The following is a 27,015-nucleotide window of genomic DNA, read 5'->3' on the forward strand; positions in this document are numbered from 1 at the left end:
TGTACAACCGCAGCTTTTATTACCGCCAAAGAACGGCTTTTATACAAACAAGTCAGACCGAAGCATTACAACCCAGAAATGTATTGGGTTTTTTTTTGTTTTTTAAAATGCGGGTTCATACAAACACTGCAAAGGTTTCTGTCTTTACAAGAATTGTAAGATCTGTTCTGCTCAGAACCTCAGTGCATCCTTGATAAAAAAACCCTCAATGTAGAACAGGTCAGAAAAACAAGATGGAAATAAAGAAATGGTGATCACACACATTCTGGTGGGACAGTGGCTCAAATTCAGGACAGATCAACGGAATTAAATATATAGGAAAGTGCAGTTTTTTTCTTGATGAAAAGGAAAAAAAACCATGCTTTTTACAGAACATTCAGTGAAGATTCTCACTTTCTTAAGCAAAATGAAATAAATATGTTATTCCAACGGACTCGTCAGGGAATCCAAGCACGGTCCTCGAAACTGACCGCACCCCCAGTTCAGGGCCGCTTTGCCCCGGTTTGGGTGTGGCTGCGGCCCAGAGCTTTCCATATGGCACAGCGGTAAAACTGGGCACTGGGCACTGGGCACTGGGCAGCGGTCTCCTGGCCCACTCTTGGACATTGCTTTTCCTCACCGTCGGATATTGTCCCGAAAAAGTACATCCGATTCACTGGATCATCCGGAGCAGGGAGGAGGAATCCCCGTCTGCAAAGCCTGCATGGCCTCTTCATTAATTACTTAACGGAGATCATTAATTGGATCAGCCCGACAGGAGTCCCTGCTTCAATCAGCTGCTGATTGAAACCTGTGGGACTCCGGCCCTCAAGAACTAGAACCGCACATAGCAGCTCCTGAAGTACAACACACTGGAGGCTTTCAATTGGTTTACTGTACTGTTCTTACCAACATAAGACCATTCCCTGTGCAGCAATATTCACAATAAGTTGACTTTGGTCTCAAAGTCCCATAAAAGTGGTGCAATACAATAGGCATGTCTACGATTTCCACCTTCCAGATCACGTCTGTGTTAAATGCGCCTGTTTAGGGTAGGGAATTAGGAGAACACATCCTTCCATTACTGTGATCTTGCCCCAGGAGGCTGCAGTGCAAACTTTTCACAATTGTTTTTTGGTTTTTCCAAGTTTGACCCACCTAGTTTGGAACCGAAAATTCTCAACACAGAACAAAAACAAAACGTCAGCACTGGAGAGGAGGCCATTCATCGCCGCTAGCCTGTTCAGTAGTTCCCATATAACTGCTCCCAGGATCTCATCCTGCCGTTTCTTGAAGGAAGCCAGAGCACTGACTTCAACCACATGGTTCGGCGGCTGTTAAAGACTCCTTCAGGACATGCCCACCTTCCAGAGCCGTTCCTCTGCTGAAGCCCCTATGAGCTCCATGGTGCCCAACAGGAGAGTGATGGTGCGCAGTGATGTCACTGCAAGCCTGCAAAGTCACAGAAGTGGACACACCCCTCCTGCAGGTTCCCACAATGTTTATTAGTCCAGCTACTGACAAAGTCCCTCCTCCCGCACTTCAAGGCTTTGACCCTGGATCGGGGGGGTTACACTTGACACTGAGGACGATCCAGTTCTCTGCTGAGGACAGTCTCGTCCTTACTCGTCTGGCTGCTGTTCGGCAGTTTTGGGATTAATCCTCCCTTCGTGAAGGAAGTGTGAATTCGCGACACATTCGATAATGTGGCCTACTTCAGTCGTGGGCAGCCCTGGTCTCAGACACGCAGATCTCCTTAAACTATAGCCTCCCTAGAGCCAGCACGTGCTGGATCTTAATTTCCTTACTGTTCAATTATTTCAATTAAATATTCTGAGAGGTTTGGGGTCTTCTGAGCTCAGACGCTCCACAGTCTCTGCTGGCAGTTGGAAGACGGTGTTACCATGGTAACCAGATGTTTCCGCCACACACGCCGTCTTTTCCTGCCTGGCGTCGCCCTCTAGTGTTGACGTACAGAACTGCGACCCAGAGGTTTTAAAGCCGAGCAAACACATACTGTACTGTTATAAGCACAGATGGACATATGGAGAACTTTTCCACGTGTACAAAAATGAACGGAACAATTGTCAAATCACTAGTTTTCCGTGTGAACAGAAGGTTGACACCGTGAGATGATTGTGCATTTTTATATTCAAAAGAAGACCTCAAAGGCTTCCATTTTAGTATAAAAAATCATTGACACCTGAAGGCCCCACAGCCGAAACGTTGTATCTCTTTTCTTTTCAGCGTGGAATAAACCTTTCCTTGTTCCTTTGCACATTAAAGTCCTTTTTTGGTGCTGGCGGAGCTCCAGACGCAGGACAGTGGTCTCAGTGGACTCACGAGTGGGGGGGACAGGATTCCAGGGAAAATTGAAAATGATCCCGCTCTTCCAGTATTACTCCACCGTCCCCACCCACCGGCGCTCGTCCACGCGCGGGGGAAAGCCAGAACAACATCTGTATGTGAATCCCGTGTCCCTTTCCTCTCTGCTAGTGTTGGGAGTCTGGGGCGGCGGGGAGTTGGGGTTGGTTTTCTGTTTCCACGCCGCAGTGAAGAGCAGGGGTCTGCAACCCGCATCCGTCCCCGGCTTCCCGCGGGTAACAGGGGGCTGCTGTTCTCTTCACGCCCGGAGTCATGGAGGCGAGCACCTGCCTCTTGAGAATGCAATCCCGCCGGGGTCTCGCCCTCCGCCTTCGTACCCGCTAGTGTTGAATAGATCCGCCACGCTGCGTTAATACAGCGTTTCCAGCCTCGCCGTTCGGGAGGCCGAAATCCTGGAATCGGGAAAAAAAATAAAAAAGACGGAAAATCCCGGAGATTGGAAATCGTTAACCGGGAGGAAAGAGCCGCTCCTTCCGAAAGGTTCAATTTCAACAAAGCGAAACGGACAAATAAAAGTCACCCACCTCCCCCCAAAAATTAAACGATTATAATCAAAGGAAAATAACTTTACTACCAGCGTAATAATACTGGACCCAGCCGCGCAATGCAATCCAGTGGCGTTTGTCGCCATCTAGTGGCGAAAGCGGAATGAACACTTCGCCTCCAGCTGCCAGATTCACAGATCCTCTAGGAGCTTAAACACTGCAGCCCTGGACTGCCCTTCCCGTCCGCCGAAACGGCAACGACGGCTCCCAGACCGCCTTCCCAGGAAGGGCCAAAGAGAGCCGCGATCCGGCGTGTTGCTTCCATGCGTATGGCGCTGCCCCCTCCTGACGTTCGGCTGCAGCGTGCTTTGGGGCAGCAGGGCCGAGGGCTCTGGGCTCCGGCCCAGATGCGGAGTGGGATCCCTGCCACATGTCAAACACCGCTCGGTATAAACATGTGCTCTCCGAGTCATTGCAAAGGGCAACGTGTTCTGATCGGACCCTTCAACACTGCAGAACAACGATGATGATGATGATGATGATGAAGCTGCTCATCTGGGCCATGTCCACAGCTGAACCGCCGGATTCTGAAGGTGCAGAGGACTGACTTGCAAAACGGCACACCGCACCGCAGCTCGCCCAAGCCGAGCCCCAGCCCCACAGCCCGATCCAGCCCAGAACGCCCCCCCTCCAGGACCTCAGAAGGCCTTTACACTCATGGCACAGATACGAAAGTTTTTTTTAACCCCCTCCCCCCTCATTGAATTCAATCCCCCTTTTCCTGCCTTGGCCGACTGCCCTGAAGCATTCTGGTAAAAAACAGCAGCACCCCGTAGAGCAGGGGGGGCAGCACAGCCGACATCCAAAGTCTTTTGGCATCTGGAGGAACATCTGCTTCAGAACTGCGGACTCAAACTACAGAGCGACCAGACAGCCTGAACCGGGCCAGGCAGCCGGGCTGACCGCAGTCCTGGCGCCGGGGGCGGGGGGCGGGCTCAGTTGTGGGACATGCACCGGAAGCGGTTCTTGAAGTACAGCAGGCCGTTCTTGGCGTTGGCCGCGTCGGAGGAGGAGGAGGGGTAGCGGAACCTGGCGTAGGCCCGGTCGCTCTCGGACTGGGCCCAGGGCAGCTTGATCTTGGAGGCGTGGTTGACCACAACGTCGTCGCAGGAGCCCACGTGCAGCGAGCCCAGCCCGTCCACAAAAAACTCTGCAGGGAGAGGAGGAGGAGGAGGAGGAAGAGGGCAACAGTACAGACGTCAGCTCGTCATGCTTTAACTCTTGCCTACAAAATCACAGAATGGTGCTCTGGACGTTAAGTGCACTCGTCTAACTTTACAGACCTCGTAATGCTGCAACACCAAACGTGCCGTATGACCCAGAGACGTTCAATTGCAATCTTCTGGCAACGTAGTACATTGACCTGAACCCCATCCATCTTCTAACGGCCGTATCCAGTTCAGGGTCGTGGCGGAGCTGGAGTCTATCCCAGCAAGGAATGGGCTCAAGGCAGGCTACACCCTTGACAGGACACCAGTCCCTCACAGACACACAGACTCACACCAGGGCCAGTTTTCCCAGAAGCCAAATTACCCTGCCAGCACGTCTTTGCACTGTGGGACAAAACCCATGCAAACACGGGGTGAGCATGCAAATTCCACACAGACAGAGCCCCAGGGCCCCAGTGCTGCACGGCTGCAATGTTAACCAGTGCATTACCACAACTCTCTAGCTGCCATGCACAAAGACACCCATAAATAATCATTATAAAATCGAATTAATAGTAGTAGTTTCAAGACATAACTGGAGACCGACAGGACTGTTCGGCTCTGGGACGGGGCAACACCAGTCCTCGAGTGTCACAGTGCCCCTTGGGCCTCCTGCCAACCCTGATCTTAACGCTCCAGACTGACCGCGTAGACAGGAAGCCAATTCTGCAGCTCAGCCCCGGGGAGAGAGCTGGGGAGAGAGCCGGAAGTGGGCCCGGCCAAGGCCAGACCCGGGCCAGATGGGAACAGGACTCACCTAGATGGGCCACCCTGGCCAGCCTGGGGTCGAAGCCCACCTGCTGCACCTTCTCGGTGCGCGCCAGGAAGAAGTTGATGACGCCGTCCGTCACCACGCAGTTGGGGAAGCCGGCGATGGCGTGGTGGAAGCCGCGGCGCGTGTGCAGGCAGTCGCCCTCCTCGCTGCCCGGCTCCAGGGAGATGGTCTGCCGGTAGGTGGCGGTGTAGCCAGTGACCTCCCGCACGGCGCCCCCTACCTGCCGACACACAGCAACACGCCGTCAAGCACCGACGCGGGAAATGGGAAGATTTGGCTGTTCCTGCAGTTCAAAGATTTTTTTAACGTTCAGACCAATGACAAACCAGGAAAACAACCCGTGCCCAGCTGCAGGAGAGCACTCAAGGCCCGGGGTTCTGCTCCGCTCCAGGCTGTGCAACACCCCTCAATGCCAATGCCAAACTACTGAAGGGGCGATTCCACAGCGCGGGTACATGCTGCTCATGGACGTTCAAGTGTGGTTTTGTGTGGTTCTGCACAACGGTACCCCTTCCTGCGCCCATCGGGCTGTAAGGAGCGGCACATTGGCAGGGGGCAGTGAGTGCCATCACCCCAGAAGGTGGGTGGGTCCCCTTGAAATCACCACTATCTGGAAAGAGGGAGAGGGAAGGATGTGATGTCCATGTGTTCCCCTTCCCAGAGGACACTGGCTTGGTCTTTGTTTTAAAAAGGGAGGGAGCGCGTTTGTGCACAAACCCCTCAGTTCTTGTTGAGGGGTACACCATCGCCCCATTTCCTCCTCTCGGGGTAGCTCCTCCACAAGGCCCCACAGCAGGCCTGGCATCTGGCCCCGCTCTGTAAACCTCCCCTCCCCGAGCCAGGACTACAACGGCCCCCTTTCACCGTCTGCGTCCTGCTCTCAGGTGGGCTGGGATCCTCACAGCCCCCCCGCGGGCAAGAACAGAGCCGGGCATTATGGGCACAACTGGCAGATCCTGCCAGCGTCCTGGCTCCTGGCTCCTGGCTCCCTTCTCCTGCAGGCCCTTCCCTGGGGCAAAGGTCACGCCTCGGGAAGAGGGACATGCAAGCTCGGTCATTTCCCGAGACACAGCAGCGAGAGAAAATCCCAGGCCTGGGGGGCAGTACCTCTGGGAAGCAGGCCAGGATGTTTTTAATAGCGCTGGATAACTCTTCTGGGAGCAGGGACGCACGGATATTAGGAAGCACTAATATGTGCTTAATGTTGTGTATATTAATTAAGAGCCATTCTTAGATTCTTTGAACTGTTTTATTAACTACACAAATCACACCCTTACTCCATATATTCCCTCCTTCTGCTCTCTCGTTCTTTGTCTCGCGTTGTCTACTCACTGTACTACACTTAACATACTGTTCTGTATGTGCTAATACCCTTGTAAACAACGTCGGGGACAGAGATGTTCCCACAGTAACCCTTCTTGGGCATATATAGTGTCTTTCCCGGCACATCAACTCAGAGCCCTGTGGTTACGCGCTTGGTTTTTCTGGAGGGGGGACAAGAGCTGTTTCTGGGGTGCTAGTCTGATCTCCGGGACAGGGGATCCTCCTCGAACCCCTGTAGCTGTCCTGTGGAGAATGGGAGAAAGCTGTCTACCATTCGAGAAGTGAAATATGATGTCTCCGGTTATGGCTTGTTGGATCTGGGGGTTTGGGGGTTTGGGGGTACTGGGGTCTGACTACGAACTCCAGTGGGACTGTACCTCCTTACCCAGCTCATTTGCAGTACCCTTCTCTCATCCAGCGAGTTAGCTAGGGAGCTATGGGAACTAGGATTAGTGCTGGAAAAACCGGTAGAGACCCAGGGCCTGTAGTTTTAGCTATGATTTAGGGGCCTCCCAGAAATCGGAGAACTACAATTTCTGGGAGACCGTCGGGGAACCCCGGACAGCCAGAAGATTAAGAGGGAGAGCTGATCCCATCGTCCTGGAAGCCCTGTAGGTCTGAACCCCTCAACCTGTCTCTTGGCACGGGCTGTGTGATTGGGATCCATACACATGCTCTTTCTCAAAGTGCCCTGAACCCAGGCTCACCATGCAGGTGAATTCAGCTCAGCAATGGGATTTCAGGGCTTGTGTCCGTGACGGGACAGATCATTCTGAATCAGCTCAGTGTCCCATAAACTTAAAGCTATCACTGCTCAGCATCAATTAACAAATGTAGCAATCTCGGGGTTCACGTGGGTATTGTCGCCTCAGGTCAGCCCCCCCACCGTCGGGGACTCAAATCCGGGCCTCCGGCGTCACCCAACAGGGACCCAGCCACTTGAGCTAAAGGGAAATCTCCCGTCAGCCCGCCGGCTGCGGTCCCTGCTATTCACAGGGAAGGGCGGTGACGTCACCGCGCTGGTAAGCCAGCTCTCACAACCAATGGTGGCCGTATGCGTTACGGCCGTATGAAAGCTAATAATGAGCCGCTCTGCTACAGAAAGAGAGTCAGTGCTTCTGTCTGCAGCTGAGCTTTCATTGCGGTGTTTTTCTGCCTATTCAATCAATGTATCCCCGAGCGCTGCAGCTGGTAAACACTGGAGTGGATCAAACTGCTACACCACGGGAGTCGGCATCACAGCACTGTACAACCCAGAGTGGACCAGACTGCCGTTCCTGGAGTGCGGACAGTTTTGGGGGAAAGAGCCACAGCAGACTGAACGCTCTCGTTTGTTCCCAGCACGCCTGATCTCCGAGCTGCGGCTGGCATGGCGACGGACCAGGCCATTCGGTCACAGACTTGCTCACCAGGTCCAGTGTGGTCCTCTCCAGCACATCCACCAGCTTCTCCAGCCTGGTGCTGGCCGTGAAGATGAAGTCATCGTCCACCCACAGCACGTACTTGGTGGTCACCTGGGAGACGGCCAGGTTCCGCCCTGCAAACCAGCCCTGAGGAAACGAGAGAGCAAGAGCCATTAGTTCCTTTGACAGTTAGCCAAAAAAAAAACAGTTTACTTTTATAACTATTTATTTATTGGAGAACTGAGAGCGCTCTCAGTGCGAAAATACTGTATAAGCTAAGAATAAGATGGGAAACTGATGCAAAAGGAGCTGCTTGTGAAAAACAACTAATATGTTCACATTGACAATGGAGAAGCAATGTAAAAGGCAATCAAAATATTAGGATATACACTTTTAACTATATTATTTAGGGGTGTTACATTACTATAATTACTAAATGAGGTCTTATTTAGCACAACTATGTACACTTCTGGTCACAGTATTATAGGAAACATATTACTGCTCTGGAATCAGATCAAAGAAGAGCAGGCAGATACATGTCCTCCACTGACAGGCTGAAGGAAGTGAGTCTCTTTAGTCTCAGTGGAGTGTCCTACACTGACAGTCTGAGGGAACTGAGTCTCTTTAGTCTGAAGGGAGTGTCCCGCACTGACAGGCTGAAGGAACTGAGTCTCCTTAGTCTGAAGGGAGTGTCCCACACTGACAGGCTGAGGAAACAGAGTCTGTTTAGTCTGAATAGAGTGTCCTACACTGACAGGCTGAAGGAACTGAGTCTGATTCGTCTCCTGTTTGGCTCCAGATTCTGCTGCTGAGGAGTTGAAGAGTATGGACCTGCTGGTTGCCCTGCCCACACCACCCCACAACCAGAGTGAGGACATCAGATAAGCCTCCTGAGCCGAGCCCCCTCCTCTGCAGACAGGGCGGCACAAACCACATTCCTTCCTCTCCAGAGAGAAGTTAAACTACCAAGCGCTTCTGTTTCATTGAAAGCAGATTAAAATAAGCAACGGAACCTCTTTAGATATGAAACTACATCAAAAGGAACCATGGCAGGGGGAAAACACTAGGGGGCGCTGTGTTTGATTGACTGCACTAGCAGCCAGCAGTGAAGTCCACAGTCCACCCTGCTGTCCTCCAGGTCGCTCACCTTGCCGAAGGGCATGATGTAGTGCTCGACGTAGGGCCCGCGCAAGGGCTGCGGCTGCTCGCTGTCGTCGGCCACCACGATGGTGATGGTGGGGTAGAAGCGGCGCACGCTGTCGATCAGGGTCTGCAGCTTGTCGTAGCGCAGGAAGGTCTTGGTCGCGATGGTCACCAGCGCGCTGATGTTGTACTCTGGAAGCAAGGGGGGTGGAGACGGTGGGTCTCCGGACGGTGCTTGACGGGAGACCCCCATTCATCAACCCTTAACCAAGCCAAGACCTGCACTTGACGAAGGTGCCTGGCCTGTTTCAGTCAACTGCACTGGGAACAGAAAGCAGGCCGAGGAGGAATGACACCACCGGCCAACACTAGAGGGCATGCTGGCCATGGTGCGCCCTGGAGCGCCCTCCGGTGGTGCACGCTCAAACTGCACCCTCAGCAGCCCAGACCAATTGCCTTTACTGTTACTGGACACCTCCTGTGCCGCGCTACACTGCTCCCATTACTGCAACGTCAACTACGACCCAGGATCACTTCGAATCGCCTCGGCTGGAAACGAAATGAATAATTGGGACTTCTGGCCGCCAAGCCCAGCCCCTCCTTTCTACTGTCCAGGCTCCTGTGAGCTGCAAGGGGGTCCCCCCCTGGGGGACAGGGCCTGGGGCTCCTCACTTCTCTTCTAGACACGCTGATTTCCTGGCCTTACTGTCGCTTTCAAAGGTGTCGTCCTCTCAGCTGCTACTGGGAGAGGCTGCAGCTGTATCACCTTGGCCTCCTGCACAACCTCAAGCAGGGGGAAGACCGCAGCCCTGGTCTTGGAGAGACGCACACTTACAACTGGAGCTAATGAAGATCAATTAAGCCACTGACTCAATTAAGAGCTCAGGCAGAGAGAAAATCCAAAGCCCTGTGGGTCCCTACAAGCAGGAACAGCACCGCTGGACTACTGCATCTCCCGCAGGACGTGCTAGAATCTGCTCTCTCGCAACAGCACAATGTGGTCTTATTGTAGTCCACTGTGGGAAACTAGTGACACCATTTTAAAACTGTTTTAGGAAATGGAAAATACATTTCCACCGCACACGTGGAAAGAACAAAAGAATGCACACAAGAATATGTTGGACTGTAGCGCTCAACTGTTAATTTAAGGATATTAAGTGCGATTCAAATGAGCTGACAATCACAGGCTTGTTAATGGTACTTAAGTACAGGAAAATCAAGGCACATCTTGGGCACAAAGTTGGGAATTACCACATTTTCAGATCAGTGCATCAAATCTGGGGGCATACCTCCTTTGGGGCCTGGGTTGTAGAGCTTGGGGGTGACCCCATGGCGGACCTTGATGGTGAACAGGGCCTGGTGACCGTCCGTCTCGAGCTGCACTGAAAGATACAGGAGAGAGGAACAGCGGCACTCGTGACCAATCCTGACATCTGCTGGAGCCCCAGGGGGAGGGGAAAGGGCGGGGCCTGCAGAGGGGGCGGGGCCACAAGGACAGTGATGTCTCTGCCCACTCCAACGACAGAAGCACAGAAACCTTTTAATTCCCAAATCAGCTGCATGCAGCTACATCATGCAGGGGTCAAAACGGGTGCCCAGGGGCTGGAACTGAACTCGGAACAAAAGAGGTTTTATTCTGAACAAGAAAAACAAAGGACGGCTCTTTTTGAGGCAGCTGAAGTTGTTGGAGAGCACAGTGTGGGCCTTTTAAAGAAACCCAACAACAACTGCAAAATGAATGGGGATGAAAAACAAGCACATCAAGGAACAGAGCTAACAAAAAACTGTAGAGATCAGCTAGCTCATTTGGCTGCAATTAGTTAACTGATCTCAGGATCCCCTCCACTCACTCCACGAGGGATGCCTGCAATCTTGACTTTATGACACTATGGTGCTCAGTCAGCTCATCAACCCATCACAGCCCAACTCTCCCCCAACTCCCCCCAAACCCATCAACCCTCCCCCATCTCCCCCCAAACCCATCGCACCCCAACCCTCTCCAAACCCATCGCACCCCAACCCTCCCTCACCTTCCCCAAACCCATCGCACCCCAACCCTCCCCAAACCCATCAACCCTCCCCCATCTCCCCCCAAACCCATCGCACCCCAACCCTCCCTCACCTTCCCCAAACCCATCACACCCCAACCCTCCCCAAACCCATCACACCCCAACCCTCCCTCACCTTCCCCAAAACCCATCGCACCCCAACCCTCCCCCCAAACCCATCGCACCCCAACCCTCCCTCACCTTCCCCAAAACCCATCGCACCCCAACCCTCCCTCACCTTCCCCAAACCCATCGCACCCCAACCCTCCCCAAACCCATTGCACCCCAACCCTCCCTCACCTTCCCCAAACCCATCGCACCCCAACCCTCCCTCACCTTCCCCAAAACCCATCGCACCCCAACCCTCCCCAAACCCATTGCACCCCAACCCTCCCTCACCTTCCCCAAAACCCATCGCACCCCAACCCTCCCCCCAAACCCATCGCACCCCAACCCTCCCTCACCTTCCCCAAAACCCATCGCACCCCAACCCTCCCCCCAAACCCATTGCACCCCAACCCTCCCCCAACCCTCCCCCCAAACCCATCGCACCCCAACCCTCCCTCACCTTCCCCAAAACCCATCGCACCCCAGCCCTCCCCCAACCCTCCCCCCAAACCCATCGCACCCCAACCCTCCCTCACCTTCCCCAAACCCATCGCACCCCAACCCTCCCCCCAAACCCATTGCACCCCAACCCTCCCCCACTCTGCAGGGTGTCCAGTCCTGGTCCTGGGGGGTCAGTGTGTCTGCAGGGTGTCCAGTCCTGGTCCTGGGGGGGTCAGTGTGTCTGCAGGATGTCCAGTCCTGGTGCTGGGGGGGTCAGTGTGTCTGCAGGGTGTCCAGTCCTGGTCCTGGGGGGGTCAGTGTGTCTGCAGGGTGTCCAGTCCTGGTCCTGGGGGGGGGGGGGTCAGTGTGCCTGCAGTGTATCAAGGTCTCTTTAAAGCAGCAGTACCTGAAGAGCTGGGAGAAACTATTCAGTTGTGCTCATTAAGTTCAGTAGGCGCTGGGTTAGAACACAAACCTACCAGGTCTGGACCAGGATCAGCCCTGCCTTAAATGGCTGGTCGACCAGGATCATGAATACAGAATCAGAAGCCAGGTTCGGGTGCCACGGCCTGGGCTCACCTGTGTCAGCAGTGTTGGGGTGGAACAGTGTGTTGGTGTAAGTCACAAACTGCAGCTGCCGGTTCAGGTTGGGCAAGAGGGCGCTGGACAGAGACATGTGCATCTCGCCTTCACCTTTGACCTCCACCCCCTCCACCTCGGCCGCCACATTGAATGTCCCCAGCGTGGCTGTGAGGTTCACCTGGAAACACAATAGGGGTGAAAACAATCTCTAAAAGTTTCCTCTGCACCCTTGTACATTTGAGCCAGTAATGGGAGGCACAGTGGCACAGTAGTTAGCTTTGCCATCTTGCAGCGCTGGGGCCCTGGGTTCAATTCCTGGGGTGCTATCTGTGTGGAGTTTGCATGTTCTCCCTGTTTGCTTGTTCTTCCTCCCATAGTCCAAATGGGAGGGTAACTGGCTTCTGGTATGATTGTGTGTGCCTGTGTCTCTGTTCGTCTCTGTGTGGGTCCTGTGATGGACTGGTGTCCCGTCCAGGGTGTATTCCACCTTGCGTCTATTGCTTGCTGGGATAGGCTCCAGCTCCACCGCAACACTGAATTGGATACAGCAGTCACTCATTTTTTTAAAGCGGGTAAAACATTTAAATTTGACAGACAGTATTTTAAAGAGAACGCTTAACTAGAATCAGTCCACAGAACCATGATCTTACTATTCCCAACGTAATGCCCTAGACTGACAGCCTGAAGCAACCAAAACTCTTTAGCCTTGAACAGAAGACTGCAAGAGGTCCAAATTCAAGGATTCAAAATCAAAGGTACTGACCGGGTCAGCAAAGTGGATTTGTTTAGCATCAGTGAAACACATACCAGGGGGCACATGTGGAAACTACACTGAAATCTCAGAACACTATGAATGTCCTTACACAAAGGGTTGCAGGAGTCTGGCTCAAATTTCAGTTTCGATCTTCACCCATGTCTAGATCAAGCTGTTAAAGTCGATACCTTGGTTTCGTTTACAGGAAGTGGCTGGATTAATTAGTTACTAGCAACCTGCTTATCATTAGCCGCAAGCAACCACTCAGCCACCAAGCTAAATTGGCCTCCTCTCTTCTGCAAACCTTGTGTTTGTGTAAACAATTCACACTGTATCTAAACAGACTTTTGAAGAACATAACGAACAGAGCTCCAAAACGTTCTTCATGCTGGTTGTGCTCACGTTGCGAGGAAATAAACAGGCCAAGTAGCAGTTGTCTGTAAAAACCAGAATGCACGGAAAAGAGGAACTGAAAGGGATGCGGCTTGTTGTAAAACCTATTTCAAAACATTATGGTGTCCAATGCAAATAATGGCTGTCTGGTTCTACTCTCGTGTGTAACCTGTCAGTCAGTGAACAAACGCCACTGCTATAAGAGGCTGCAGAGGGAGCCAGAGTCTATCCCACCAACTAATGTGTAAAAGGCAGGGCGCACCAATCACAGACACACACACTCACGCCAGATCCAGTTTTCCCATCAGCCAACAAACCTACCGGCATGTTTCCGGACTGTGGGAGGAAACTGAAGCACCTGGAGGAAACCCACCTAACACAGGAGGACATGCAAACTCCACACAGACAGCACCCCAGGACTCAAAACCAGGGCCCCAGCACTGTGAGACAGCAGTGATAACCACTGTACCACTGTGCTGCCAGCAGTGCACAAGCACTCTACATGACTTTAGAACGGTTTGTAGGTCGTGCCTTATATTTCCACCAGGAGCGTCTTCACATTTCAAGGACATATCATATAATAAATGCTAAAGGCGATGCTGAAAAACATTATTGCCTTGTAACAGATTGACAACACATGACAGCGAGAACAGGGTCATTATTAATACTCTATAATTGCCAGGGGTATTTCTTTATCCTGTTGCCCTATTTTGTTACGCACTGGGAAATAAATGTAAAATCAGTTTGCAAAGACAGAGGGATATCCGAGACCTGCTGAGTGCTCAAGATCTATCGGGACTCATTAACATTCAGTAATGAGTATTTAATTCTCAGTCTGGTCGTGTAGCATTGCAATTTCGCTTATTCAGTGTGAAAACAGAACTCAGGCCAGCAGGAAGTCTAGCCTACTCTGCTCTAAATCCACATGGTTCCTTATTCTGGTTCTTCCCGTTTCAATGAGTTTCAGTGTGCCTGTCCTGTCGGATAGCTGTCACTCTTCCAGCCATTTGATACGGGACATTCCGCAGAAAGCTGAAGCCGTCCAGGAAAAGAGTTTAGGGGCAGCACTAGGTGCAGTGGTTAGCATTGCTTCCTCGCAGTGCTGGGATCCTGGGTTCAGCTCTGCTCCTGGGGTGCTGTCTGTGTGGAGTTTGTATGTTCTCCCGATGTTCGCATGGGTTTCCCCCCCACAGTCCAAAGACGTGCTGGGAGGTGAAGTGGCTCCTGGGAAAACTGCCTCTGTTGTGTTTGTGTCTGTGTGTGTCCTGTGATGGACAGGCGTCCTTGCGCCTGTTGCTTGCTGGGATAGGCTATGGTTCCCCTACGATCCTGAATTGGATAAAGAAGTGAGATAATGGATTGATGGGAAAAGAGCAAAACAATTTTAATAAAGCTATAGCCAGGCTCTGTTTTACAGCAGAGGTGATGGGTGGGTGGCGCGGTGGGGTGAGAGGGCAGATCTTCATGGCACCCCAATGTTTAAGTCTGAAGTACACCCCTTCTTAAAAAAACCCAACAATAACAAAAGGCCAGCCAAGCAGGAGGTGAGCAGACGTACCGTGTAGGAGTCTCGTGACAGATCTTGCAGCCCCAGACCTGAAGGGACAGATGAACAGCCTGTTAGAACAGCCCGCCATCCCAGCATGCACACAGACACCCCCCGGCCAATCAGAGGGAGGAAGGGGCATGGGGTGGCAGGAGGGCGCCTGGCCCACACAGCCGAGCCTCGCTGGGCCCTGTTGACTTATGCCGTGCAACGCAGGGGTGGGGGGGGGGGGAGGGAGATTGATAGAACGGTTGAAAGGTTCCAAACAAGTAGGTCCATACACGCCCATAGAGCGTGTTTGGCTTTTATCACCTAGTTGATACGAGGACCTCATCCATCGCTTTCTTGAAAGAAAACAGGGTATCGGCTTCAACAGTACGGTCAGGTAGCTTGTTCCACATTCCCACCACCCTTTGTGTACAGATGAGTCTCCTTTTCTGGGCTTTAAATGCACTTCCCTGCAGTTTCCAGCTGGCTCCTGTCATGTTTCACAGTTCATTCTCAAGAAGTCCTCCAGGTGAGAGTCCATGCCTTTTGTAATTTTGAATGTCCTGTACTGGTCTATATTAAACATCACTGAACATCACGCTGAGGATGCAGTGGTCAGCATTTCTGCCTTACAGTGCTGGGGCCCCAAGTTCACGTCCTGAGGTGCTGTCTGTGAGGAGTTTGTATGTTCTCCCTGTGGGTTTCCTCCCACAGTCCAGAGACATGCTGGCAGGTGAATTGGCTTCTGGGAAAACTGGCCCTGGTGCGAATGTCTGTGGCTGTGTGTGTCCTGCAACGGACTGGCTTCCTGTCCAGGGTGAACCTCACCTTGTGCCCATTGCTTGCTGGCTCCCCCATGACCCTCAATCAGAAGAAGCAGTTAAAAAAATGGATGGTTAGAAACGTCATACACCAGGTGTTGGTGTCAGAGGACTTCTCTATCAGTGGTCCTGCAGGATGGAAAAAACTGGGAGGGTGGGGGTGGGGGTGATGAAATTGTAGGGATCCCTTTTTGAATGAAGGCTTTAATCCTTCTTATGTACTCTCTCACCCACCAAACCCCAAGCTGAGTGACTAACTTATGATCCACATTTCAGTTGTGCATATGCCCCAAATCTTGTGCAAGAATGTGTCAATCACTGACATGAGATTTCCTCAAGACTAGGCTGCGTTAGTCACCGCTCTAAAAAAAATAAAACACATATCTCATCTACAGCCACACACACTCCTCACTGCAAAAGCATCTCAGTTCCTATTTCCTGTCCTCAGGTCTAGGGAACCGAATGCTGTCAACAGGTGAACATCCCGGTGTGTTGTCAGTATTCTGATCCTCTAGTACCGATTCATTAATCCATCCATCGTCAACCTCAGAAGCTCAGCAAGAAGCCTGGTCAGCATCGGAATGGGAGACCTCAGAGAAAAAGCAGGTTGCTTGCGATACGGACCAGTAGGGGGCGCTCATTCCTCCGGCTCAGAACGTTTCACTGGCGACAGGGGACGCTGTGCTGTAGGAGCGGCCACCCTTTGGCTGAGCTATTAGGCTGACTACTTGTGAGAAGCAAGAGTCCAGGTTACCCCAGCTCAGCCCAGCCCAGCTCAGCTCAGCTCAGCTCCCCTCCAGTTCCCCCTCATCTAAACTGCCGGAGCACCGTTCCGCAACCAGACTGCTGCTGGCGCATGAAAACACATGCCGGTCCTCCAACGAACAGGGACGTAAAGCTGGACCCCAATCTCACTTAACCCATCGATCCCCCCCCCCAGGGAATCTGAACCACGTTCATGTTCATCCGCCCCACCGGCGAACCTGGAGAAACGGGCGCGTCCAGAGGGCAGGACACAGGCGGAAGGGAAGACATAAAATCCTCCGTCCGAGGCATCGGATCCCCACCTCTCCATCAGGGACTCCCGTCCGGATGGCTGGAAGTCAACAGCAGAGACCCGGATTGCTCTACGGACCCCTCCCTGAGCCGCGATGGCTACGTATGAAGGGGGCCTCGGAAGAGCGCCCCATGCCAGAAAGGGGGGCAGCTGGTTACTGCTGGGGTACGGAGAGGGAGGCCAGGATGAGGGGGTGCAGAGACCCCATTCCCCCGCCTCCTGCTCCAGCTCCGGTGCAGAAGCCGTCTCTCTCCGCTGCGCCAGTGCGCCGGTGCACCCTGGCCCAGCCGCGTACCTATTCCTCCCCCGCTCCCCCGAGAGCACGGGCACAACTGGAGCACCGCAGATTCACCAGGGGCTCGTCCCCGTGCCTGCTGGCGCTCACCACCCCTGGTGCACCAAGGTTTCTTTCCAGCATGCTGTTGAGTGGCTAACATTGCTGCTTCACAGTGCTGGGGCCCTGGGTTCGATTGCTGGGGTGCTTTCTGTGTGGAGTGGGTATGTTGTGCATTTAAATCTAAGAGCAGGAGGCGCTTCTTTACACAAAGGGTTGCAAGTGTCTGGATCAAATTATCCAGCCAGATTGTGGAAGTCGATACCCTGGCTTCTTTTACCAGAAGTGGCAGGATGAGACCCTGGCGTCAACTAGTTACTGGCGACCTGCTAACCACTCTCCACAAGCAACCATTCAGCCAGCCAGCTAGAAGTTATTGCTCCTCTCAACTAACTTAGTTTCCATGAGCATGATTTAGAAGCACTCCAGCTGGGAGAAGGATAAGTAGGACAGGGAGCAAGTGTTGGTAAAAAACAAACAAACAGCATGCATGTAAAATTAACTCAGAGGAACCATCAGCAATCCCAGTTCCCCTGCGCTTCCTGGAGCCCCAGAGGATGACATCAGCCAAGCAGCTGCAGCATCACATGGGACATAACTTCCTCTGCCCGCTCCAATGCCCAGGTGGGAAGGACCCTTTTTTTTTGCTCCAGGCCAGAATAATTGCCATTTGCAATGCAAACCATTATTTTTGCGTGTCCTTTCAGCCTTCATAAAGCACAAATGAGATTAGCAACTGGTGCCAAAGCTTGTGCCCCTGTCAGAGGTCTGGAAGAGCCCTCATTCAGCTGTTACCCCACCTGTCATCAGGGGAGCCTCTGCACCAGTGACGGGCATTGTGGGAATGTCCGATCCAGCTGTTAAGATCTGTTCACACCAATAAGAGAGTGAACTGCGAAGCTGCGGAGGGACACTTCTGACAGCGTGCATTTTTAAAACGAAGGACCACAGGCCGTGCTGAAGAAGCAAGGAGACCAATTCAAAAGCATCAGTGTTTACAAGCAGAGACAGGGTGGGTAATCACTACTCTAGGAGCAGCCCTGGGCCTCTGGAGAAGGAGGAGGAAATGGGCTTAATTAGATCCATTTAATTCCCCTCCTTGGCCACCCTCCCAGGTCTGACATCCAGTGTGCATGGTCACGCCGTCTCCTCCTTTCTGGTGCCTCAATCGAATGGCCACAGTAGAGCTCCGAGACTCCAGATTTCACTGATCCGTGAATCTATCCATGATTGGAAAGCTCCTCATTCCTGGGGCAGCTTCAGTGACACTGATTAGCTCAGCCAGGGTGAGCCTCAAACCCAAACCATCACGAGCCTGCAGAGAACATGCAAACTCCACACGGAAGGTGCCCTCGGCCAGAACTCATAATCAAACCCCGAAGCCTTTCAGGCTTTTCGAAGCCGTGCGGGCTAGCCTCACCTGGGATGAGGATGGTTTTGAGGGGGCGCACCTCCACCCCCTGGGTGGGGTACTCCAGGGGGCTGTTTGCCTTGGCCACGATCAGTTGGTCAGCTGGTGTCTGCGACCTGAACCGAAAGAGAGGAGGAAAACGTCACCGGAAGAACCAGGACCCGAAAACCTAACATTCGCACCCGTGTTTTGAAAACCACCCCCCCGGCTGTGCGCCATTGGCTGCTTCTCGGACAGTGTGGCGCATTGTCAAGCTTGCCCGCCCTGCGGGTCTGGCGATGAGGATTAAACCATCTTTGCTGTTCACTAGCTTCCCCTTGAAGAACTGAGCAATTCAGCCAAGAGATGAAAGTAGGCAACAGCACGGAAGATAAAATATCTTTTTGAAGGTGATTTGAGACTGTTGGTCAGTATTGCTTGCCTGCAACACTGGGGCCCTGGGTTCAATTCCTGGGGTGTGGCCTGTGTGGAGTTTGTATGTTCTCCCCGTGTTCACGTGGGTTTCCTCTGGGTGCTCTGGTAGGAGTGAGGTGGTGTCAGACACAGCCACAGGTGGAAGTGACCATCAGACACGCCCCTGTGGGGGAGTGACATTCCATCAGACACGCCTCCGAGTGGGCGTGGCAAACATGTAGGAGGGGCCATGTACCGGACACACCCACTGAGTGTTTTTTCCCTTTCTGCAGGTCTGGTTACAGATCAGCCAGCGCCCCTGAATGAAGGCAGTGCTGAGACTCGGACACTGTACGTGGTCAATGCCAGCGGTACATCCCATCTGACCTCTCGGGAGCTGGCAGCCAGTCTACAAGCAGGCGGCCGACAGAGACGGGGTCCCAGTACCTGGTCTTGAAGCTGCGGTACTCCTGGGCCCGGCGCCGCTTGACCTCGTCCAGCTCGGAGGCGGCGAAGGCGGTGTGCAGGGTGTGCGCCGACACGCGGGGGAAGAGCGCCTGGGGGAGCGGCAGGCCGAGCGCCGCCCCCTCGGCCTCGCACGCGCAGTCGTTCCGCGGCAGCAGCCTGGGAGAGACAGGAGCCCCCCCCCCCCCGTCATTCCGGTCCGGCACTCACCCGCGCCCCGGCGTGCCCGAGTCCCACAGCGCGCGGTGTGGGCAGGGGCGGGGTGGCACCACGGCAGAGAAAAGCAGACGCACCATTCCGGGTCTCCTGGAGCGCCAACCGGCTGGTTTCTTGGCTAAAGGTGGAAAAACGGGAGAGGACCTGCGGCGGAGCCACAGCAGCCGGCTGGCTGAACGGGCCTCTCTGTGGAACGACCACAGCCCGGCGAAAGCAGGGGGCCAGTAACATTACCAGGCTCTCTTACCATTACCACGAGTCCCAGCCATGTCACTTGAAGTTATTCTGGAAACACGATGAGCACAGCACCGCACACGAGTGCAGAAACCCCCACCCCCCACCTCCAGATCCAGCAGTCTTCACCAGGTCTGCCCTCGAACCCTGCAGGGCTCTCACCCCCCCACCCCTCCCTGCCAGGCTCACTCTCACCCCCAGAACACCCAGCCGTCATCTCGTGCTTCTCCGCCGGGCCTGGACAGGACGCCGGCCAACCCAGAGAGGAAACGAGAGGAAGTGCTTCCTGCCCGCGCACATCCCTCCCATCTAGCGACAGTAACCATGGCTGCGGTCACCAGGCGGACCCGGTCTCACACTCACCCGGCGACGCTCTCCTTGACGCGGTAGGGGATGTGCTCGTACTTATCCGCGCCCAGCCGCCGGCGCTCCTCCAGCAGCCTGCCGGCGCCGGCGCCGGAGCCGGGCCGCAGGTCCACGACAGGGGAGGTCTTGGGCGTCCAGGAGCGCAGCAGGGCGACGACCAGCAGCGCCGACACCAGGACCGCCAGGAGCGTGGGTTTCCGCAGGCAGCGCATCCTGCGTGCAACGACAGGGTCAGCCGGGCCGGGCTGCTGCTCGGCGGAGACCCGCGGGCCCTCCAGCCTGCCCCACACCTGGACCATGTGGCGCTTTTACCAAAAGCTGCCTCTCAGAGCCCCCCAGTCCTGTACCCCCAGAGACGCTCCATCTCTGTACCTCCTCCCCATGCCCCTCCGCTGTGCTGAAACAAGAGGAGCCCCACTGTCGGGGCCATGTCACCCACAGCTCCTGCTTGTGCTGGCGCTGTGGTCCCGGCCTCCGCACAAGAGGGACACAGGAGAAACGGCTCAGTGGCGCAGTGGCCAGCCCTGCTGCCTCGCAGCGCTGAGGCCTCAGGTTCGGGTCCCGGGGTGCTGTCCGTGTGGAGTCTGCATGTTCTCCCTGTGTTCTTATGGGTTTCCTCCGGGTTGCAATGGAAAGTTACTGAAGAAAAGTGTTTTATCCTAAAAATGTCATTTACAGGCAGAGCGGTGCTGTAAATGCAGCTGGATTCTGTGAACAAAGTGTGATTGTGCCCAGCGAGTCAAGGGCACGGGATGTTTTAATAATGTTAATCTTTGCCCCGGCGAAAAAGGCAGATACAAAACTGCACGTAGCCGTCTTCTCTGCCCTTCAAGGCTAAGACCTATAAGGACTGGAAAATCACTGTCTCGCCTGTTGGAGTTTTACTAACCAACCATAATGAAGTAAACAAGCTGAGGTGCTGCATCAGCTAAGTGTATAAAATAAGGGACCTTTCTCTATTTTACCCTGAAATCAGCTCCCACCTGCGGCACAGACTGGTGTTGCTGTTTGTCCCTATTGCGCAGTATGAATAAATGCCTTACTGAGTGAATGAGAACACTTTTCCTGGCTCTTCTTTGATAAGATTCCCCGATAGGCTGCTCTGATTTCTTCCCACAGTCCATGCTGGTAGATTAACTACATTCTGGGAAACCGTCCCGTTATTACGCGAGTGGGGCGCTCCCCCCCGACATTAAATAGCAGTTTCGTTCGTCCGTCTTGACAAGATTTGAACTTGAACTTGAACTTGAACTTTATTGCCATGTGTAGCCGGTACATGTACTGGTACAGTGGAATTCTTACTTACAGAAAGTCTCTCGATTTTTAAAACAGGTGTAAAAACACAAAGTGCAGACAGTGCATCAAGACAATGTACAAACAAGTTGAGTATTAACACACTTGCCCGAAAGCCAAAGCGCGCTGTGCAAGGTGTTAGTCTCAGACATCATTCTAAGGCGAGCAGGAAAGCGCGGTCTTACCTCAGAAACGATGTTCATTGATCTGTACAAAGCGGGTCTGCACCGATGCCGTCTCGTCTCCTCCCGTCCCTCTTCTCCTTTTATTGTGACCGAGAACACACAGATGTTTCATCTCAGAGGAGGCTGGCAACCAGTTCCTGCTTTTCCGCATGACAGCGATAAGAGCGACTGGGCGCTACGCGTGATTCTAATGAACTCTGAACAAGCTGAGGCGCGCTGCTGTGGCAGCCATCGCATACCTGCAATACAAACCATAAACCCGGACCTTGACCCGCCAAGACCGAAGCAAGCGCTTTGAATTCCACCCATTCCAACAAATGGCCATAACTCACAACACGCCTGGAAACAACACGTGTAATAATTGACGGAAAGATGTGCCATGTCAGTGGACCTTGAAGTCTGAGAGTGACGGTCCCATTAATAAGACGACCGTGACAAACAGAAATATAATCAAATGAAAGCAGCGGGCGTCGACTTCGCGACTTTGATGGCTCTTTCACGACCGAGCGGGACTGCGGCAGGCGGGCGGCCCTCGGGCGGCAGGCGGAGAGACGGGGCTGCGCGCCCCGATCGCCGGCCCCCCGACCTCCCTCGCGATCATCCGCGGTCCGACGGAGCGCTTCGCACCCGTTTCCGCCTCCCCGACCCGACCCCGCTACGGGATTCACCTGGACCCGAGGCCAGATCGCAGAAACGGGACTCTCGGCCGCGCCGCTCACCTGTCGGGGTCTGACCCACCCGGCGCCTGTCCGCTGCTCCCCGATTACGACCTGCAGGCGCGCTCGTCGCTCGTGCCCTTCGGACCCCGGCCTCTCAGCTCCCGATAAGAGACTGCGTTGCGCGTCCGGTCGATCCAAGGCGGTGAAGCGATCTCGCAGCCCATATCAGATCCTGCAAAACATTCCACACTCTCCCATCCGCTCTCACGGGATCGCTTTGGCTTTGGCACGCGAGCTTTTGATCCCGTTAATTGTGTCCCTCCCCCCAGACCCGTGGACACGCGGGTCTCCTCTGTCCGTTGGACTGGCCAGCGCAGGTGATGAACCGTGGAGGGCGCTAAACTAAATGAAGGTGGTGGCGATTATCGGGACCGAGGTGAGTCTACTCCAACAGCACCTCTGCGCGCCCACTGAGGTTGCGAGTGTATCTTCCACGCTGTCGGAGCTGGGGTATATACTCCAGTAACCTACTGTAAAACACGGGGTGCCGTCGTCACCCCGACAAAAGGCTTGTGTTTTAGATTTGGTTGTGAACTCTGGTCATTTACTCTGTCGCAGCTCCAGTGTTGTGGAATGACCTTCCCCAGACTCCAGGAGAGAGAACCTCTTTCCCTCTCTTCACATCCAAACTCCGGACTGCCCTTTTTGCCAGGGTCTACGTCCGAGTCTGATCGCCCACACCTGGCCCGGGGGGAACGGGGGGCAAGGGTCACCATCGTTCTCGCCCAGCCGACACTGGAGGCGGAGGCGAGGTGGTCAGCATCACGCTCCGGCGGGAACATCACTCCCAGAAGGATTAAGCCCCGGTGCTCATTGGGAAAGCCGGCCGAGTGGACCTGGGAGCCCTCTGGAAGGAATGAGAGCAAGCTCCATCGCTTGCTCCTTCCCGGCACTGAACCCGGGGCCCTCCGGTCAGGAGCCAGAGGCCCTCGCTGTCGGAGCTACCCTGGCTCCAGAAACCTGCATGCTCCTGTTTATTTTCTTGCTATGTGTAATTTTTATTGTACTTTTTTTAGTCTTTATCTTTAAAAAGTTTCTCGATGGAAACAGTCCTTGGGTTTGGAAAGGAGATTTATAAATTAAAATATTATTATTATTATCATTTTCTCAGCCACCACACATTAGAACAACCCAGGCCATGGGACCATGTGGAAAAGACTATTCTATAGGTCACCCCCGGTCCTGGGGCGCCCCGGCCCAGCTCAGCCCAGTCCAGTCAGTCTCACAGATCCCCTGTTCTTGGAGACTGGGGACACCTGCGAGTTACTGATCAGTCAGGCAAGTCAGATTCTCTTCTTACTGTGACTAATCACCTGTTCCATATGTTTAGACACGGCTGCTTTAATGGTGACCCCCAGATCCTGCAGGACTGGGGCTCCCCAGGAGCAAAGCCAGGAACACCCAAACCCACAGTGATGACAGCAGGGTCCCCAGCGCTAAGGCTGCCTGCGCCATGCTCCGACTGCAACGACTTCATTGAGCCAAATATGTGGATAACAGGTCCAATCGGATATGTTTTCCGGGTCTTAATTAAGAGGTGCATCTAAAACCTAAAGGGATCCAGCAGCAGGGAAGTCTGAGCCGGAGAGTGTCCAAGTTGCACACTGCACCTCTTAGCGGCGGATTTCGCCGAGCCCAAAGAGACCAGTAACCTCTTCCCGGCCAGCATCTCTCTTCACCCCCCTCAGTGGTTTCACAAGCTCCTCGGTCTTCCTGGCTGGGCTGCTGCTGTGTGGCGAGACACGTGTGGCCCCAAGTTCAATCGCTAACGCTGCGGCCTCACAGAAGTCTGCAAGTGCTACTTTCAGGGTTTCTGCTTTACCTCTTCAAGTGCTTTTTTAAATACAGCATCCTGTCCGAGAGAGACACGTCTGCAGGCTCGGGCGGCGAGGAAATGTGGAATGTCGTGCAGAGGAGGGCAGAACTGACAGGGCGGCAACACGGTACAGTGCAGTGGCAGGACTTCACTTCTGAGTACTGCATGCAACCGCTTAAAGTGCGTGTCCTACACAGGCGAGCTGAAAGAACTGAATCTCTTTAGTCTCGAAGTGAAGAGACCGTGAGATCGAGCTGCCCAGCCCCGCTGTGAGACCTGACATCCTGACTCATTTTGAGGAGCAGCTGGAAGAGATGCCAGGACCAATTAGCCCCTTGCAAACCAGCCTGCACAACAGACCAAATGGCCTCCTCTCATTGGCTGCCTTGTGAATTTTCTCGTGATCTTATACTCCAGCACTGGGTTAGCTGAGAGTCAGAGTCATCCTGACCCTCATTAAATCAGGGGGCTACAACTCCAGTGCTGCAGAGCCAGAGGGTCTCCAGTTCTCCTCCCATTCGAGCCCTTACTCACCGGACTGAACCTGTCACGTGCTGACCTGGACGAGTCGAAGACTTGCTCTTAAGCAGCTGGAGAATATCTGCTGGACAGCGCCCCCTTGAGGACCAGTGTTGGGCTCCCCTGCATTCAAACTGGATGCGTTTCTGGGGACCTGCTGGGGATGATGTTAGTGGGTCCCACTGACATCATATATAGGGTAACTACCCCCCCCCCCCCGCCATGCTGCTGCAACAGCTCTAACCCCCACTCCAGTGCTGCTACTCCAGACCAGCAGTGCCCAGCCCTGGTCCTGCAGGAACACCGAGCCTGCTGGTTCTCATTCCAGCTCCAGTGCCAGCTGGAGCTGGAATGACTTTCAGTCACTGGCCTGCTTGCTGGCTGAGACTTGTGCTGAACTCGTTTCTCCAGTCAGTCCTGTGTGTCAGAAATACCCCAGCTGAAGGGCACTGTTTCTACAGCTTCAGCTCCCAGAGCCTCACACAGCCTCTCCTCAACCTGCTGGCTGTGTCTTCTGATTCAGCAGCTCCGACTGGGTGCAGATAAACAGACACAGGCAGGAGTGACACTGGGGGACACGTCCGTGGTGGGTAGTGGCCGCTATTGAACACGTCCACAGCGAGGGGATTTTCCTTCTGCTGAGGGCTGGTTGGCTCCCCTCCAAGCAGCACGCCCGTATGGGATCTGCTAATACCAATTACAACCCCCCTCCTGACCTTTTAAAAGCCGATGCGCCCAAAGGTACCGATGCGCCCCAGACCAGAAAACAGAAATCGATGAGCCCGTGATTAAGAATTCAGCTGGAGCAAAGAGCAGACGAGAGCGCTCCCCCCAGCCCACGGCTGCGAGCCTCGAGCCCAGTGGGCTACTCTTAAGAGCAACCCAGGTCCCCCTCTCGCCATGCGCATGTGCGACAGCAGCGGCGAGTGTCCCCCCTGCTCCGCGCGCGGGTCCGTTCTGTCTCGCGCTTCTCGGGCAATTATTAAATCATTACGAGCATGCGGTCTCGGGCTGGGGCTGCTGTGGCACAAGGAGGCGAGCTCAGATCTCATAAACAGGCCTTTTTTGCCATTTCAAAATGTTCACAATTGACCACAGCTGTTCCACCGCAACGGCAGAAAAAACCACGGAATTCCACACTCGTGAAACATCGTGCATTTTTTTCCCCTAAAAAGGATACGCCAAAAAAAAAAACAAACAAACGAAAAGGCCACCCACGAGCTAATTAAAGAGTACGTTGCGGATTAAAGACGCGTTTCTTCCCCGTGCAGAAAGACCGTACCCCTGCAGCACATCCCCGGAGCGGGCTGGTATTCGAAAGCGCTCGAATGCGATTGTTCCATTAACGCAAAATCGATGCGGTTTCGCTCTTCAGATTGAACATCTGCGCTCCTGCACTGGACGAACTTCAGTCTCAAAGACGAAAGGCTCTCGGGGCTCTGCCGGGCACATTCGGGGTTAAGTCACTGTTTTCCTCCGCCACGCTTGGCGTGTTAGCGTCTTCCCGTCTGCCTGTGTAGGGTGTCCCGTCAGCGTTTACCGTAACAAGCAGCGAGGTTAGTCCTGCCACTATATCCGGCCATATCCCTCAGATATTCTTGATAAAAAGGCCATTTGAAACAGCCCCGCTAGCCGTGTATCCGAGATGCCCTTTCAGACACAAAAGAGGCCTCCACACCCCCCCCTCCAAATCCACATTGTCATATTCATAAATCGTACCCCCTCCACCTTCATTTAAAGAGCCCGTTCACACCAGAGAGCCAGACCCCCTAAAAATAGAATGTAACACCAAGAGACGCATTCTTAACGCTTTCTTGTCTTCGCGCAGCTGCGAATTAAAGCCAGATGAACGTGTCCCAGTTGCTTCTTTTTATATCTACTTTAAATCTAAAATACTGTTTTCATCGGCGTGTCTCCAGTGCGCCTCCAAGGAGTGTTAGACAGACACTGTGTCAAAACCAGTAGCATTTACAAACCCACCACCTGAATTTGTCTGAATTGTCTACACACATTAGATTAGAGCTCTCGGGTAAAAAAAAAAAATCAATAAAATTAGCCACAAGATGTAATGGAAGCGAACCAAGTAAAAACGCCTACGAGAAACACATAGAAAGGAAAAAAACACCCCTACCTTGTTTTCTCACATTTGGCAAGACCGCGGCTGGCTGCTATTCCGCTGTCACAAACGCCACGACCGTCTAACGGGGTAAAACCGTGAATACAATAACACACGATCGGGAAAAATTGCCTGCAGCCGACGGGCTGGAGATGCACGCGCAGCGGTAGCCCAACATGCTCACAGCGCAGGGCTCCTGTCCACGAGACGGAGTCCGCTTCTGCCCCTAGCGGCCACACGCAACACTGCAGCCCTGCAGCAGCGGCAGAGCGTTGCAGTAACAACTCGTTGACAACAAAAGAAATCCGGGGAAGAGCAGGTCTGTCCATCCGCTTCCTTTCTTTACCCAGTCCTATCCTGGCAAACAACGGGCACAAGGCAGGGGTCACCCCGGACAGGATGCCAGTCCATCGCTGGGCGCACAGACACGCACACTCACGCCGGGGGCA

The 27,015-nt window shown here is 53.8% G+C and overlaps 1 protein-coding gene across 1 annotated transcript; it reads right to left on the reverse strand.

Moving 5' to 3' along the window:
• Positions 1–26,734, reverse strand: LOC148841368 (beta-1,4 N-acetylgalactosaminyltransferase 1-like). The gene is made up of 13 exons (XM_088922064.1): positions 26,582–26,734; positions 22,116–22,287; positions 21,397–21,473; positions 19,916–20,131; positions 19,085–19,261; positions 18,254–18,360; positions 14,646–14,683; positions 11,938–12,118; positions 10,051–10,143; positions 8,766–8,953; positions 7,625–7,765; positions 4,875–5,112; positions 1–4,059 (listed from the first exon to the last, which is right to left on the reverse strand). The coding sequence occupies exons 4-13, from the start codon at positions 20,128–20,130 to the stop codon at positions 3,845–3,847; spliced, it is 1,593 nt and encodes a 530-aa protein (XP_088778190.1). The 5' UTR covers position 20,131; positions 21,397–21,473; positions 22,116–22,287; positions 26,582–26,734; the 3' UTR covers positions 1–3,844.
• Between the last annotated feature and the right edge of the window lie 281 nt (positions 26,735–27,015).

The sequence above is a fragment of the Atractosteus spatula genome, chromosome 1 (assembly GCF_055471065.1).
Source record: "Atractosteus spatula isolate fAtrSpa1 chromosome 1, fAtrSpa1.hap1, whole genome shotgun sequence".
NCBI lineage: Eukaryota > Metazoa > Chordata > Actinopteri > Semionotiformes > Lepisosteidae > Atractosteus > Atractosteus spatula.

Bases quoted from the DNA above. Each gene is read 5' to 3' on its own strand.
- LOC148841368 (XM_088922064.1), bottom strand. From the start codon at position 20,130: ATGCGCTGCCTGCGGAAACCCACGCTCCTGGCGGTCCTGGTGTCGGCG. The intron at 7,766-8,765 runs GTGAGCGACCTG...TCGTTTCCTCAG, and splicing joins ACATCATGCCCTTCGGCAAG to GGCTGGTTTGCAGGGCGGAA. The intron at 4,060-4,874 runs GTGAGTCCTGTT...CTCTCCCTGCAG, and splicing joins GGCCAGGGTGGCCCATCTAG to AGTTTTTTGTGGACGGGCTG.